Consider the following 12156-nt stretch of genomic DNA (forward strand, 5'->3'; position numbering starts at 1 on the left):
GTCAGTTGTGATAGCGTGTAGTTCACATCTTGACAATTCATAAACACTTTTTTGTGGTATGATCTAGCAAAAAAAAAGGGCAATGGGATGGTGATGAGATGGTTGGATCCACCACTGATCCACCACCACCGACACCACTGTAGTTATGTTGCAAAATTATCACATTAAATGAAGAGATATTCCAAAAAGAATCAATTTTCGATATCAATTCCCTGGTCATAAAGTACTTAGAACCCTGATGGCACAAGGCAAGTAAAAATACTATATTTCTAAGCAGCAAGTCACACCCTCCCTCATTGCTTCTAGACACTGTCCATTTTATCTTTGTGGGTGAGCTGGTGAGGCTAAAGCAAGTGGGGGTGAGGGGAGGGAAAGTTTCTCGACACCTGACTTTCTCTTTGCCAATCAGTACACAGCCGACGTGGCCTCGTGCTTTGGAAATTCAGAGGTTCTCAGACCTTCGCTGTGTTAACAACTTGAATAGGCTGCGCCAAACCTCATACATACACTCTCATTGTACGTCTTTAAATTTGACTTTCATCAACGGAGCCGCATTCAGTGTGGTAGCTGACAATATCATGTGCTTCTGTGAAGGGATTATCCTTAATACCTTCGAAATGAGTAGGTATACAGTTTTGTTGCCGGCAGTGGTGCCATGGTGCAGGAACGTGCCAGAACACCGTTCCCACATTGGTCAACAGAAGGCTAGTAGTCAAGTAACACTTTTATCAATTTTGTTGCCACAAAATGTCCAATACATACATTCGTTGCCAAAAAAAAAGTTTGTCATAAAATGTAAATAATAACTTGTAATAAAAAAATTCACAGAGCAATATTTCAATTCTGAAAAAAGTTAAGGAAAGTGCATTCCAGCACTGCTAATTTTGCCATGACATCGCTGGGTGCCGGGCCCTAAAACCAGTGGCCACCCATGACTCACACATTTCCTGTGACAAACTAGAGCGGCTATGTTCATTAGGCAACATTATTTTTGCTCCTACACTCTCTCTCGGTACTACCCCTACCTCATCAGCAAAGCCCTCCTTGAGTGTCCAGGCTCACCCGCAAACGTATAATGAACAGATAATAGTCGCATTCAACCCAGGTACAGATAAGCCTGGTCCCAGCCCAATCACATCATGCATTTAGTTAATTAAATTGGTAACTATTACAGTTAATTTGGGATCCAAAAAAGTAACAATTATATACAGAAATCAAATTCTGGCAGGTCAAAAGAAACAAGAATTGGATGGATATAGGTGATATAAATACATACATAATCTTTATTAGATTTTTATACAGACATCTCAAAAATAGAGAGTAAGCAAGATACTTATAGCTTTCCTATAATCCAAGTGTCCTCTTCCCTCAATAGCCCTTATATACAATAGTTCACCGAGACTGAAATGAGCGAAACATATGTATTTGAGTTACTCCTTCAATTATGTTTACCAGAGAAACCCTTCCATGCAGTCATTAAGAATTACATATATTTTGGGATAACACTATATGCCCGGACGAATATGAATTGTTACAATAATTTACATATTGAAAAAAGATATATTTTATTCAATGTTAAAATTTTAGAGTGGTTACTGAAAGTCATCAAACCCAAAAGCAGGAATATATCATCCGATATTCTTTCACAATGCATGTCTCTTCCCAGAGCATCAATTAAACTAGCTCCAGTTATTAAACTACAGATATGTACTGACTAAAAGAAGAAGAAATGCCATGCTACTTTCACCATATGATCATGCACGATAATTTCAGTTATTAACTGAAGAAATGGCAAATCCTGCCCCATACCGAGCTTTGAAATACAAATACCTGGCATGGCAAAGTTGTAACAAATAAAGGCAGAGAATGGCCTTGGCCTTCTTCATTAGGCACTGGTAACGTTGAATACAACTATGAAATCACAAGATTGTGGAATGAGATCAAAATTGCCTTCCAATACATATAATCACCGAGTCCTGAGATGCTCTAAGTAATTTCCACTTCACTCCTTCCCAAATTTTTATTGCTCACCAAATATTTTCCTCAATGGCACAACTTGAGACATGAATTCCCCCTTTGGACATTCTAGCTCAAATATAAAAAATCTGATTTTTTTCAGCAATAATTACTAGCTTTTAATAATAAAAGGATTGCAACCTAAAGTCTTTTACTCTAAAATTATTCAGTTTACAACAATTATGAATTGCTCACATATATGTACCATATTTATCCTTTGAGCTAATTGCTTTCTAAATACATTCACAGAGGACACAAAATCGTATGTTTCTCATCAGGCTCCACAAATGCACCATGGCAACTGGCATTAATTATTTTCTTTAGGTATTAGTGCTACTTATAGGATTATATACTCCCAGTGATTATTTTTAGTGACACTTTATGCATATATAATTTTAACCTAGCAACCTGCTTTGACCTCACAAGACCCAATCATGAAACCATAAAATCGTCGAACAGTCACATCGACACAAAATAAGATTAATGCAAAGATTTTCATGCAATAAGCCATCTTAAATAGTGATCAAGGCATATAGTTTTAGCTTAAATGTAGAGGTTGATTAGGTGATCAATGAATCATAAGCATTATGTGAAATCATGACGTTACACGAGAAAGTAAAGTTGAAAGTATGTGAGCGATATGCAACAGTCCAAACAATTATAAACATCACTCCAATAAAAGACTCACCAATGCAGTAAGAACAACAAAAGTTTTATTCTGAAGGCTCTCCATATGTTCTCCCACATCCATGCTTATTCCATCAGTTGCATGTGACCTTGTCAGGTTAAGCCCTTCCGTGGAATTCCATGTCCCAATTTGAATCAGGCCATATTCAGTCAGCTCCACAATATTCAAGACAAAATTTGTTCTAAAGCCTTGATTGTCAAAATGGATGGCACCACTGAGTCCTTTCATTTCACTCTGCGAATAAAAGTATACTTTTGAAATCATAGGAATTCAGATAAGGCAAACATTTTGCAATGTAAGCTCAGTTGAAGTGAGGTCAACCACATGTCAACAATAAGGAGAAAATTGGTATTCTATTCGATTGAGCAACAACCCAATACTCTACGGCAATACAGTTAATGGTTCACATTGGATTCAATGTTTACAGCTAACTCAAAAGAAATTAAAATTAGAAAATGTTTACACACTTCACTTGAGGTATAAAATACACTTTTGATTGAGAAATAAGCCAAAGTGGATATTTTTAAATATTATAAGAAAATATACATCAAGACTTTAAGTGTTTTTCAGATTCAACATAGTCAACCAGCAATGGTTTATAAAATCCAAAGTTCATACTTTATGATCAAGTTTGGAAAATCCAATAACACATCCAATTTCAATATTTATTACCACGCGCATGAAGTTAATGAGGCTAAATCCATGTTCCCAATTGCCTTGTGTGAAGCAATCAAGAGGTTTGATGGCCACATGCTGGCTGCTGTCAAGTTGATGCAATGCACGTCCAAACAACTGTACCGCATCATACATCAAAGCAGTCCCCATCTAATGCATAAAACGAAAAGAGGTAAATATAGATGTGCATGCATAATTTTTTCCTCATTATCATCAAATTGCATGCATATGTTCATACATATTTAATTCCTCATAATAATTCTAAATTTCATTCTAAAAAGATGGTACTGTTACCACTTTGAACACTACTTTTTAAGTATAGCTCTATAATCAATAATCCTAAGATTGGTTTGATGCAGTCCTCCATTCCTCTCTCCTATCCACAAGCCTTTTCATAGTGACATACTTATTCTCTTTTGCATCCTTTATAATCTGTCCTATGTAACTCATTTGAGGCCATCCCTTGCCCTTCTTCCCTTCCACCTATCGTTCTATGATCGTTTTCGTCAGGCCATCATGTCTCATAATGTGGCCAACTAAGTTGTCCCATCTTCTCCTTATGATATTTAAAAGACTTCTCTTTTCTCCCACTCTTCATAGCACTTCCTCATTACTTACATGGTCGATCCATTTTATCTTCTTCATTCTTCGCTAGCACCACATGAGAAAAATCCAGACCCTTATTACCATGCCATGGTCCTGGAGGTAATATATACCATATATATATAATACATACCACAAAGGTTTAAGATGCCACTGAATTCTCTAATCATGCAACAAATATGACATGGAGACATTATTCATTTTACACCCCATATACTGCAGTAAAACTCTTTCTACATACATGGTTATGTAGAGAAGAGGAATTCCCGCACTATTGAAGGTTATGAAGCAAGTTAAATATAGAAAACGAGCAGGAATTCTCACACAAGAGAAAAAAAGCACTATAAATATGAAGAACAAAGAGACTCAATATCATTACAAGGCAACAATTGTAAGATTGATTTGATGCAGCTCTCGACTCGGTCCTCGTATCCATAAGCCTTTTCAAGGTGACACATTTTTTCTCTTTTACTTCCTTAATAACCTTTCGTGTATAACTCAATTGCAGCAGTCCCTTGCCTTTCCTCCCATTCACCGGTGCTTTGACGATTTTCTTCATCAGGCCACCATGCCTCATTATGTGGCCAACTATAAATTGCCCTGCCTTTTTCTCAGAGGTTCCTGCCGTTTTAAGAAAACCTCCCTTTTCTCTCACTCTTCTTAGCAATTCAACAAGGAGAACAAGCTTACAATTTTGTACAGCACCTGTCACAAAGTGGTCACCGGAGTGATTGAAAACTGTCCATCATTTATTTAGAAAATATGTACAGGAGACAGATGAAATATTTTGGAAATGTTTGAAATCGTCAATTCCTCCAGTAAAAAGTTTTGAAAAATGACCACCCGTTTGATCACTATACATTCTTGTTGTCTATTGTTCTTCCTAAGAGATTCAATGCGAGTAACACACCATTTCTACCCACCTCCCTCCTCTTCCATCTGCCTTTGACTTTGTTCGACCGTTACCAAATTTTTGTTTTTTGTTTCAGTTTTTGACTTATTGGAATCTGACTGACTTGGTTTACATCACCTTCAGATGCACCAGCTCCAATACTTCCCCAACCCTTATCCCTAACTGAAAAATTTTCTTTCCCCACCCTGAGGCATTTATACTGGTACATGCATATTTCACTGGTGTTAAGTACCTTAACAATTACATTTAACTGTTGAAACCTGGGTAGAGGTTCCTTATTTTAAGAGGGTGTATCAACACCATATCAGTATTGTTTCTTTATAATCATGATGGCTTGATATCCCTCAGAATAAGTACCTAATTAATAATTATCTATATAAATAGAAGGAAAATTTTGGGAACCTTTTTCAAAATAAAAATTTGCCTATAACAAGGATGACCAGATAAAAATTAAATGAGCAATGAATTAAGAAATTTTAAGGTCAGCTTCATGATGAAGATTATGACAAAATAGAGGAAGGAATAAATGCTACCTTTTCCTTAGAAACTCTTCATTCCTACTAAGAAAATCTAATAGATAGCTCAATGAGAAATGTAGTAATGTACAAATGAGTAACATTTATCCCTTCCATATCATTTTTTAAAGGTTTTTGAAGCCAATGCTAGGGTAGAGAGAAGCATAATAACCTGAACCATGATGAATAACAAGGCAATGTACACTCACCCTAAGAGTGGAGGGTGTTATATTATGATAGCCACTATCCATTCTTCCCTTCCCTGCTCTCTCAAAATCCCTCCATTCATTTAGAGTTGTGTTCACCAAGGGGTCTGCTGGATCAATTAACTGGACACCAGTGATATTTGTTCCACCATACTGGAAAGGCTCTAAATCCAGGGTGTGCAAATCCTAGAGTTGGAAAAAAATCGATTGAAAGAAATTTTGGCAGATTTATCCACGTTACGTCCATCAATATATTCTCAAGATTAATCTGTTATTTACAATGATGATTATTACATTCTTCAAATTGCAACAAATTCTATCTCCAAGCATATGTTTCCATGGTGATGTTATGACTGCAAGATTTTGGGTTCTCACGCCGTGAATCATGTATGCTGGTTTCATGAGATGACAGTTTCAAAAGCCATCCTGCTTTTGTCTTCAGGTTGTAGATGAGAAGCCTGGTAATTCACTGCCTTCTGCAGTGCTGTCCTCCCTTCCGCTGAGCAATGATCAGCAAGTGCTTTGTTCCATGCATAGCTTATTGGGTAGCCATTGTCCCTACTGAATGTATCCATCCTAAATATTTCCAGGGCCTCCCTGATATGTCTAGGGTAGTGGCGGCTCTGTTTGCCTACACCTTTGCCATTTCAAAATCAATCCTATGTCCTGCCTCAATCCATGCATGCTCTGTGATTCCTGAAAAGTTGTATAGTTGGTGATTAGTGGCACATGTATGTATGCTTCTTCACCCTGGCACCCATTCCTCAGCATGTTTCTCCAATGTGTGACTTCCCACAGGAGCATGACATTTGATATACACCTTCCCATAACTTCTGTGGGATGCAGCCCTTTAGTCCAGGCACAGTCCTATGGGACACCTAAGTAGGTGATTGTTCTCATAATCTCCACTGATTCTTCATCAGGCACGTTGCTGAACGGTAATACCACATATAAACTGACCATGATGTCTTCCTCTTAGAGCTTGATTCCCCTTATCATGTCATAAAAATGTCTGAATTGTTGTACACAGGGGCTTTCCCAATGCTATCCTGCAGAGTTCGGGCCAGGCATTTGGAAAGGTGATAGGTTGGAGCATTGATGCGGCTTATCATGGGCCAAAGTGGTAACCCTCCTGGTGGACCTTTGGTAGGTCATATAGTATTGATGGTTTGGGTGCAGTTGCTGTTAACCACCTCTGTTCCTAGTGTGGGACGAAGGATTTCTTGATCATTGCCCACTTTATTTTGACCATGGATTTTTTTCCTAGTTTCTTGTCAATGGGTTCTGACAAAAAATCTGAAATCTTCTTTTAGTATGTATTCCTCCTTCATCATGAGGATAGTAGCATTCCCTTAATCCACAAGTAAAATCAAAATAAAGCTGTCGTTTCCATGGAGAGTCTTGAGGGTAATTTTATCCCCCCCTCCCCCCCTGAGATGTTTGACTTTGGTAGTTCAACCCTGCAGAGGACATATCCTCTCTGATTTTGTTAGCCACAAGTATTGGGAGATTTCAGATACCAGACTTCACCTCAGTGATGATTCTTTCCCGTGATATATCTCAGGAGTGTTATAGTAAAATTCAGTCCTTTGGCCAGCACTGTAGAGTAGATTATATAAATACATATGTAGAACTGTAATGATGATGATTGAAACATCCATTTTAGGGTTGTCTTAAACCAGGGTGGCTATTGAAACTGCCGTCCCACTAAATCCACATAGTACGTGGATGGAAAAATCCTGAAATCTTGCAATCATCAACTATCTCCATAATGTGTAGATGTGCAATACAACTTTAATCATCAGGGTCAAATGGGACAAGGTATGATACAAAAAATCATATGAATATCTAGATATTTGTGTCAACCAAGAGTTTGTAGAATATTTATTAGAAATAAATATAATATCCATAAGGTAAATTTCAATCCAAAATATGGACTAAGACCACCATCCTTGCTGTGAGTGTCCTAAACCTTAAAATTAGACAAAATACTGCCAGTATCCCATAAAATTTTCATTACGCTTCGGGATCGGAAAGAGTTCAAGTGTCTTCGGGTGTCACCTACACCCCACGAGCACTTCCACATTCCTCTTCCGAGTCATAAGACTTCCCCTGAGCTTTTTCCTTTCATGAGAGCTAATTATTTCTATTCTCTTTTAGTACCTAGAACATTACATTCAACATTTGAATACATTTCTCCCATCATCAATTTTAAGGTAATAGTGTAAAAATAAATATTTTGAATCAATCTAGGTAATTCGGTAGACCTATTTAATAAAGAACACAACATAACTGTATCATTCCAAGTAAAGAGAAAAAAAAATATTTTTGTGGGGTGTCGACGACACCCCACGCATTCTAACGTTACATTTTGCCTCATGCCCTCTCCCGGATTAATAGCCTCCTCAAATATTTAAATCCCACGAGTTATTACATTCATAAACAATTTTGAAACAAAGAAAATCAGAGATACCATTCTTTATCACTCTTAGTGAAACATACTGGATTTGTGATGATGTAATTGTGGTGAGAAGCCATCAAACCAACTTGCTGAGCTTGCTTCAGAACTTCATACAAAATATCAATGGAACAATCAAGCACAATGTTAGTTTCACCAGAACGCTTTATTTTCCTCAGCACATGCCTGAAAGAAATATAAAACAGAATAATAAATATAAATATAATGCTTTGGAGTACAACTAACAGTAATATTAGGAGAGTCCTTCATTTTCAGCCTTCAAAAATTTTGAACTTTGTAACAATATATCCAAAATGTGCTTATACAAAACTTTCTAGAAATCAAAGCATTCCAACCCACGCTGAAATATATATACACATATGTAAACACAAAGTCACAAGAGAAGATGCCAACACTAGCTGTGCCAGATAGCTTTTAAATCCTCACTAGTTTGCTTTGCGATCATGTAGGAGCCTTTCTAGTTAGCATTTCTGATAAATGTCACCTGAGCTGCGGAGTGCTAAAGCCCACATCTTTTTAATATTTGCCATTAGTCATCAAATAACTGGATGCAAAATGCCATCCAATAGACGAGTGCTGACAGTTTTATTCTTTAATTTACAGAAAGTAACACTTATAATAAGTGAAAGTACTATGTATCCTTGCAGTTCGTGAGGGCATGATTTTCTGGTAAGAGGCCAGAATTCCAACAAGAGTAGTACATCTTTGCTCGCAAATGTTGGTAGAAAGTCACTTAGAATACAGAAAACAACAAAAAGAAATGAAGACATTTTTAAGCAATGAGAGGAGGCATTCAATCAAAAATTGGACAACCTGTTTCATATTGGTCATGCCAATATTGTGTACATCATCAATTTTAAAGAAGGTAGGCCATTTTTATTAAATGAGAGAGATCCAGGACACAATTGCTGGAGTGGTTTGCGTAAAGAAGAACGAGCAGAATGAAAAGATTTTAAGGTAAGAAGAAGGCAAGAGAAAAGCCGGTACCTATACCACTTGTAAGCTGTCTTCAGCTGAAAGAACTTCAATTTCACTAAATACATGTGTACATATATAGAATTACTGGGTGAAATATGGAAAATATAAATTTTCTTCATCATCCAAATGTTCTTCAAGTGAGGACATAAATTTGTAAATATACCCGGGCACCTTCAGACAAAATAAAAAGGTAATGAAATAAAAATTACTAGTGGAGTGAATATTATCATAAATAACAATATTTCTTGCTATTAAAATAAGAACATACTATTACCATTACATTGAACCCTATTCACTGACAGACACAATATCTGAGTACAGAAATAAGGAGAGAGGTGAATTCTCTTGCATATTGGTGTAACGAGTTTTATTCAGGGTTGGTAATCAACATAGTTAGTTAATTGATACTCTGGCATTGCACTGTAAATGATTCCTCACTATCTTAGAGCTTTAAATGAGTCTATTGAAAGATTAAGTACAGGATTGATATAAATTTTCCCATTAGAGCAGAAGCAAAATCATGCATTGCTATTTCCAAAAATATCTTATATGTATCCATTTTTCCAAAGGTAAGCATAAAAAAATTTATTCTCCCACATAAGCTGAGATCAAATATTTGCTTTTAAAGTCATAAACATATTTCATGTTAACAGAAACTAAGATAAAATTCATGAATCTGTAACTTTTACTCACACAAAAAAAATCCTATCACTCCAAATTATCCAATGAAATTCTCATTAAAATTTCACTTTCAATATGATAATGAGTTGATATGGTCAAAAAGAAAACAAAAGGGGGGTTACAGTTAAGGATTTTGCAAAAACATTTAATTTTTGCACGAATGAGGGACACCATTCCTAAATAGAAATTGACAGCTGATTTCTTTCAATAGATTTAAATCTTAGTTTCAACATGTAGACCTCATTCCTCCCATAAGTAAATCACTAGTAATGTAATAAACACTCCTTCAAAAATAGAATATCAAATATTCTAAACATTTTCCACAGAAGATTTACTTTGACTAAGACCCTGAACATCAATTTAAGCCAGTAAAACAGTGGTCTTATAATGGGCTGTTTCTACTGACTTTTAATATCCCTCATGACATCCATGAAAATCCATCCTAATTAACTACTGGCTTCTGGGGCTAGGCTTTGAGTGCTGCTACGATGCAGGCTGCTAGCAGGTAACAAAGTACCCAGCTAGCAGGTAGCTCTTGGCTTAAATAAGGATAATTATTACCCTATCAAACGAAGGAAACTTTCTGACCTCAGGCAATTTTAATAGGTGATTATTAAGAGATGTTTCCCTGAGCTCTGTGCTTCATGCATTCATTGGTAATCCCAGAAGATGTAAAACTCCTATCTGCTCGTACAGCATCTAGGTCCCTGTGACGTGACGTGGAGTGGCATCCCATGGGCGCCAATCTGGCCTTTTTCAAATGAGGTTAAAATTGACCATTAACATCCCTCTAAACTGGGATTTCTAAAACCAAATACTTTATACATTATAAATACACTAATGGTGGGTAACGAATCGCAATCAATGCCTTTTGTTTTCTTTGATGAAGGAAACTACCCTATTAATATAGGTACATGGTGTCAATTAATGATTAGGCCATAAATTGGCTGGCACTTCAAATTGCTACAACAATCTTGCACTTACATTAAATCAATTGAGGTGGATAACACTTCCTTACCGATAATTTCCATCTTCATCATCCAGTTGCCTAACTGTTACTGTATATCCCTTAGGATCATACATTTTCAATAATTCACTAAGCCTCACCAATCCATCATCATTCTCATAGATAACAGTGAACTGCTTCCATTTCCATGCTTTCACAAGGTCCACATACACCTAAGAAAACAACGTAAAATATGGCAAAAAATTTTAAAACAATATGAAGTCTGAATCATATCTGATTTTTTCTGGGAAAATAATCTCACATAACCCAGTAAATCATTACACCCATACCAGCCACATACATACAAACAAAATGAGTACCATGTAAAAACATTTATTTTGTGCAGCGGGGTATTAGGGGTGTTAAGGGGAGAGCATAAAATACATTTATCAAACTTCTAATTCTTAAAATGAACATTTTACATAAAGTAGTACAAATCTAAGCATTCAAGGCAGTTATACCCTACTATTCAATTGTATTGAGAGCTATATCTATAAGAAGTCCAGCAATCTATTTTTAACATTATAATTAATAAAGATAGCCCAAAAATACAATATGTATCAAGAGATTTCCTAAAATTTAAGAATAAAAATAAAATTTCCCAATGAGGAGGTAGAGGAAAATATGTAATGTAACTAACCTTTGCCATAGCTGGCGGGTAAGGTAAGAGGTTCAAAAGCATAGTGCCTCTTCTCTGATATAAATCCCACCTTGTTTCCACATGAGGAATTTCCATTGTATCACAAATTGACTCCACATCCTCTGAGGTGAATTCTGAACTTGGTCCAAATATTCCAATTACTTTCATTCCAAGGAGGTTGCAAACTTAATAAGCATGGGAAAAATAGGTCAATCAATCAAACTTTAAAATTTTAACAATATAGCCATAGGCACCAAATATAATTAAAATATACGTACAGTAAAACCTCTATGTAGTGAACCTCTTTACATCATAAACCTCCATACATCATTCCATCCCTACGGTCCCGTCAGATTTACATGTAAATTTATAGGTAAACCTCTTTGTAGTGAACCTCTTTATATCGTGAAACCTCCACTTATCATACCAAGGAGATACCCCCAAGACGGCCTAACTACCTCTTCAAATCAAACTGAGACAACTAGACACCATTAATGCAGCTGCGATTATGTACATGGAATGGCATTTTCAGTGATAAATGTTTCACCCTTATTATTTTTTTTCTTATATACCTTTAACCCTCATATGGATTATCTGCGCCTTAGCGGCGCTCGTGGTTTTAAAAGTGGTGTAAAAATTTTCCATTCCAATGGATCATTTTGAAATTTTCAGTAGTCTATTTTTTCTGCTTCCTTCGTCTACATACAAAATATTGTTTGAATAGTGTCAATAGTTTAATTTTATTGGCCTCTAACG

General features: G+C 36.2%; 1 protein-coding gene across 1 annotated transcript in view; it reads right to left on the reverse strand.

The window, feature by feature from the left end:
* The window catches only part of LOC124166038 (glutamate receptor ionotropic, kainate 2-like), a 42405-nt gene that overhangs the window by 12938 nt on the left and 17311 nt on the right, over positions 1-12156 (reverse strand). Inside the window, exons 3-8 of the mRNA XM_046543623.1 lie at positions 11401-11585; positions 10773-10933; positions 8119-8260; positions 5620-5802; positions 3377-3529; positions 2705-2938 (exon numbers count right to left, since the gene is read on the reverse strand). Of these exons, the coding sequence (XP_046399579.1) occupies positions 2705-2938; positions 3377-3529; positions 5620-5802; positions 8119-8260; positions 10773-10933; positions 11401-11585 (1058 nt within the window). The remainder of the gene's footprint in view (positions 1-2704; positions 2939-3376; positions 3530-5619; positions 5803-8118; positions 8261-10772; positions 10934-11400; positions 11586-12156) is intronic.

The sequence above is a fragment of the Ischnura elegans genome, chromosome 9 (genome assembly GCF_921293095.1).
Source record: "Ischnura elegans chromosome 9, ioIscEleg1.1, whole genome shotgun sequence".
Classification (NCBI taxonomy): Eukaryota; Metazoa; Arthropoda; class Insecta; order Odonata; family Coenagrionidae; genus Ischnura; species Ischnura elegans.